The sequence below is a fragment of the Pteropus vampyrus genome, unplaced genomic scaffold, assembly GCF_000151845.1.
Source record: "Pteropus vampyrus isolate Shadow unplaced genomic scaffold, Pvam_2.0 Scaffold108, whole genome shotgun sequence".
Taxonomy (NCBI): Eukaryota; Metazoa; Chordata; class Mammalia; order Chiroptera; family Pteropodidae; genus Pteropus; species Pteropus vampyrus.
Window position 1 is genome coordinate 191,492 of NW_011888889.1, and position 5,705 is coordinate 197,196.

The 5,705-nt window shown below is 34.3% G+C and overlaps 1 protein-coding gene across 1 annotated transcript in view; it reads left to right on the forward strand.

Annotated features, from left to right (window-relative positions):
* Positions 1-2,311, forward strand: part of LOC105295556 (zinc finger protein 42 homolog) — a 105,451-nt gene extending 103,140 nt beyond the window's left edge. The window contains 4 exon segments of the mRNA XM_011365274.1: positions 1,543-1,724; positions 1,727-1,900; positions 1,902-2,172; positions 2,175-2,311. Of these exon segments, the coding sequence (XP_011363576.1) occupies positions 1,543-1,724; positions 1,727-1,900; positions 1,902-2,172; positions 2,175-2,311 (764 nt within the window).
* The last annotated feature ends 3,394 nt before the right edge of the window (positions 2,312-5,705 follow it).

A 5,705-nucleotide genomic window follows, 5' to 3' on the forward strand; every position in this document is an offset into this window, starting at 1 on the left:
GCATGTTTGTTTTTATTCTGTGTATTTTTTTGCCAAAAGGAAATGGCATGAATCCATTTAGTTTGCATTTTTAAATGAGGCTATTTAAAAATATTTTCAAGCTGTTAATTTTCACTCTACTATTTTCACATATGCTTTTTTCATAAAAGCATTTAATTTTTGTTCCTACAGCAAGATATTAGGACAATAAAATTAAGAAATGAGGCACGCAACTGTAATATTAAGCAAAGGCTCTTAGAAAAAGTATAATAAATCCATACTACAACTTTTATAATGTTTCTTTTACATTTTTTGGGAAATGACAGAAAAATATTCAGGCCCAGACCACCTGTGCCTTTATTTTGACTTATACTCATGAGAGACGGGAGTACATGTATTTCATGTGTCTTACCTCTGGATCCCCATCTTTGGGAACAGAGATGGGTAAACTATGGTCCATGGTCCAAATCCAGCCTCTGCCTGTTTTACTGGGACACAGTCATGCTTGTCGTTTATGTAGTATCTATGGCTGCTTCCTTGCTTCCATGGCAGAGTTAAATAGTTGTGACAGACCGTAGAGCCCACAAAGCTTAAATCTGTTTCTTTACAGAAAGAAATTTGCCAGCCTTAGTCTCGAATAGTGCCTGGCACATAGCAGGATCCCGTCTATACTTACAGCATGAATACAAAGGTAATAAAATAACACTAGCTCACATAAGTGTTCAGCATTTATTTGCTCGATGCCATGAACCATGCTAAACACTTTATATGCATTATTTAATTTGAAGTTCACAACAGTGTTATATAAGAAATTAGGTGTATCTTGCTTCCTTACCTCCTTCAAGTTTTTAGTCAGCTGGCACTACCTCAGTCAAGGTTTGCCTGAACACCCTATTCAAAACTGCAGACTCCTACTTTCTACCAACCCCTTTGTTTATTCTATAGCACCGTATAACATATCACACATATTACTTACTTTGTATGCTCATAATAATGTCTACTCTATGAGTACATTTGTATGTTTACTTACTGCTGAATCTCAGCCCACGAGTAGCCTAGATTGGGGCTAGTGTATAGTGAGTGCCCAGTGAACATTAAGTGATCAGAGAGGACAGATAACTTGTGGGAATACCCAGGTAAGGTCTGGCTATGGCCCCATGTCATACATCAGAGCTCATTCTCTTACTCTCTTGCCAAGTTTTTCAAAGATGTAAACATAGCCATTCCATTATTGAAAAATAAATTCTAGGCCTTTATTTTTAGGTCATTTTTGACCCTCTAATGTTGAGATATATTTTACCTAATGATTACCATCTCAAAGCAGGTGCTTGCTGAAGATTTACCCAGATCACTACACTTGGAAGTGGTTGTTATATCCAGATGCAAACCTTCAAGAAGGAAAGAGGCAGGATGGCATGGAACAGCAACTGGACCCAAGAGCAAAGACACATGGATGAAAAGGCCCAGGTAGAAGAGCCCTCAGTGGGGATAAGCCAACTCCAGTTACAACAGCGCCAGCCCAGCAGGAACCTCTGGACACAATGTGAGCCTTGTGTGGTGAAGGTGGGTTCCATGAGACTAGCTATCAGGCTGATAAAGAGGATTCCTTTTCTGACTGTTACCTAATAAGAGGTAAGTTTTCTGAACCCATCCTGGACAAGGACATACTTCTTACGTCCTTCAACTACCTGAAAGAAAGATCAGAACATGAGCTTTCTCAATATATTTTTATAGCAAGCTCGCTTGTGAATGTTCTTTGCAAAACACACACACAAAAGAGCTTCCTCAACAGACTGTTGGAGAGAATTCATTTGTTGAGTATTCTGAGTACATGACAGACAAGCAGCTTCCTCCTGGAGGAATACCCAGCACTAACTTATCAGATCCTAAACAGGCTGCAGCATTTGGTGGAAAGAAGCCAAGAAAAAAAAAAAGACTATGATGCTGCAGAAAAAAATTGTCCTCAGAGTAAATGCACAAAGTAGTTGAAGAATAGAGCTTCTCTGAGAAAGCATCTCCTCGTTTATGGTCCCCAAGATCACGTGCGTGCAGAATGTGGGAAAGTATTCAATGAGAGCTCAAAACTAAAAAGACGTTTTCTGATCCATACTGGAGGGAGGCCCTTTCGGTGCACTTTTGAAGGGTGCAGAAAACACTTTTCCCTGGACTTCAACTTGCGTACACATGTATGCATCCAACTGGGGAGAAACGCTTTGTGTGTTCTTTTGAAGACTGTCACAAGAGGTTTGTTCAGTCAAATAATCTGAAAGCTCACATCTTAACTCACAAAACGAAAAAAGAATCAATGAAAAAGATGGAAAATAATCCTTAGATGGCTAAGCATATCAACAAAAGAGTGATTGGGGACAAATATACCTCATTAATTATTGTTTACAGCAAATAATTTATGAAGCCATATTGCAACCCTACAAGGCATATTTTTAAACGTTACTGATGCTCCTATAGGTTGTGATAGCTTTTAAGAACATCGTGTACAGAATTGTAGCATGCTTCCAGCAGGAAGATCAGTAATGAATTCACTTCAAAAGCATAATCTTTAATACATTACGAATTGGATTATTGGATATGGGCTTATTTTCACATACCATAAATATGAAATTAACTTTGGTTTTTAAGTTCGTCATTTTCAATTGTTTAACTTTTGCCTTTTAGGAATACGCTTTGTCCTACATATGATAATCCTAAGAATGAAAATTTTACAATAGATCATTAATAAGTGAATGAGTAGTTAAACCTTTTAAAAAGTTAAATATATTTTTTAATCATTTTTTAAATTATTGTATAAAACTATTGAAATCATATAGCTCTATGTGAGTGGTAATTTGATAGTGTCAATCCATCTGAATCACTTAATATTTTCAAATAAAAGGAAATAAAATGTGCATTAATGAGAGATACCATTTATTTGTCCTTGAAAATAGCAAAAGTTGCAAAGATTGATAGTTCAGTGCTGGTGAAGTGTGAAGGAAAAGTTGCCCTTCTATTTTTGGTTAAGGTATAAGTTGTTACAACCATTTTTGGAGTATTTAAACCACCATGTAGTTGGTTTAAACAACAGAAATTTATAATATTAAACCACCATGTAGTTGGTTTAAACAACAGAAATTTATAATCGTCTCATAATCCTGGAGGCAAGAAGTCCAAAACTCTGAGGGTTGTGAAGGAGGATTTGTTCCAGGCTCTTCTTGGTTTGTAGATGGCTGTCCTCATGTCTGCATGATGTTGTTGTCACTTCACTTCATTTTCCCTCTGTACACGTCCACGTGCAGATTTACTCTTACAAGGATGCTAATCATTGCATTAGAATCCACCCTAAAGACTTCTTTTTAAATTTGATTACCTCTGTAAAGACCCCATCTCCGAATAAGGTCATTTTCTGAGGTAATGAGTTAGGATTTCAATATGAATTTCTGACAGTACACAGTTCAATCTATAATGTACATTCTTGTAGACCTAATAATTTTATTTCTAGACTTCAATCCTATAGAAATATTTACACCAATGTACAAAGATATGTGTTCAAAGATGTTAACTGAAACATACTTTAACAGTAATAAATTCATAACTTAAATGTCTATTAAAAGGGAACAAATCATATAAATAATGATACCTCTATTCAATAGAAGATGTGCAAATATACTTAATGAAAGCTTGGCTATAGAGGGAAGGAAAGAGGACCGTAGTTAGAGAGAAGTCATAGAATAGGAGGAAGTTGTTTTTAATAGATGAATCAGAATCTTGTGTATTTATATGTTATGGAAGAAAATTTAGAAAAAGTGGTTAACTATTCTGGATAAGGGGGGAAATTGATTGTACAGAAATACCTGGTAAAATAAAACAATAGGTCTAATATAGGGATTAACTTATTTTTATGATTATAAACTGAATTCCTCATTGTAATCAACTTATAATAGGCAGAAAATGTGCAGCTATTTAACTTGGAATGCATTTTTCCCCATAGTCTATATTATAAATAACTAGATATTGTTAGAATGCCATATTTCTTTCACTTTAAGATTTAAGATGCCATTGGAGATAATGGTAATATGTACTGTGAATTTACCAGCTTCTAGGGAAAAAAAAGTCACACTATAAACAAATAAACTTTGATTAATCTTGATTTTGGAAATGCCAAAATGTAAATACATGTATGGCTTAAAAACAAAGAAAAAATCAAGGGCTTACATTTTGACCTCAGAATGAGGTAATTGTTACTATAGACTACTGTGGAATTTTGATTTTTTAATTGATAATATATTTGGTATGGCATTTATGCCATCATTTCTATAAGAATGTGGGCCTTGCGTCTCTATTAAAAGGAATGTTTGATAAATAATCCATTCATAAGTGTGGAATTTCCTCTAAATCAAATATTCAAGTATAATATTTAGGATGGGAATGTGGTATTTGATTGAGATAAGGGAGTATATGTTTGTGTGGTTTTTTGCTTTGACAGCAGTGTTTGCTTTAGTCCTCTATAGCTTTCTACTTCAGAGTTGAATTAGGACATAGCACCTCTGAAGACTAAGGAAAAGGTGGGATTAAATAGAAAGCAATCAAGAATAGGTAAAATCAATGGCAGGATTTAGGCTGCACACTCTTGAGACCTGGGACTCAGGACATCAAGAAGGATCAAGATCGCCTTGTCTTGTGTGGAAGCTGCTTTATTTTGAATAGCACTCTTTCTGGAGCTGAAGAGCCAAAAGGTCAGCATTTATAACCCTAAAGTTTAAATGAACAAGGAAAGGAACACCAATCTGATAAAGTGCTTGTATATCTGGATTTCAAGGCTTAGTTAAATTCTGACTTGAGAATAGGATGCTACTTGGCTAGCTTCTTAGGTGTGTTTTGTTTTGTTTTGTTTTGTTTTGTTTTGTTTTTCACAAAGAGGAATCCTAAAACTGGTCAGAATGTAAGAGAAAGAAGGCTTGTGGCTGTAATGGAAAAAATAAAGGGAGAGGAGATTAGATAATGATGATATGTTAACTGAAATCTTTACTGACGTTTTAGAAAAGAGATGGACATATGTTTTCCACATACGTATTTTAGGTAAGAAGAATAAACACAAGATGTGTGAACGCATCCAGAGAAAGCTGAAAGAGGAAATCGTTCCATCTAGATTTTACAGTTTCCAGATACTGGCATTTTACAAACCCCAAATCCTAATGAATGAATACTTTTGTTTTCATGCTGGAATTGGGATTCATGGCCCATTTTCCTTTATTTTAAATAGCCAGAACACTGTCAAAAGGTAAGATTAGATAAATGCTTTGTACAAAAGACTGAAAATCTTGAGGCAGAGCCCATCATTTTCTTGATATTACTAATATATAAGGCATAGTTAATTAGCAGTTAATAAATTATGGAATGAATAAATGGAGAAAATACAGCTTAATATATTTTTTGAAACATAATAGTTATCAAAATTATGTATACAGTTCAAAAACATAAAGTATTACTTGTTTCTACACAAAATCTGGTTACTGTGAAATAAAGCTAAATAACTTTATTAAAGTAACACATGCTCACTGAAAGAAAAAACAAGTATGTGTTGATTACTGAGGCATACATTAACTCTTACCAAAAGTAATCATTATGCTTAAAAGACTTTTAAAAATTGCTACATTGTTTATTTTTATTAATAATGAAAATTATCTTAAATTTCATTACTCGCTTTTTAAAAATTTCTTTGTCCTTTAAAAGTG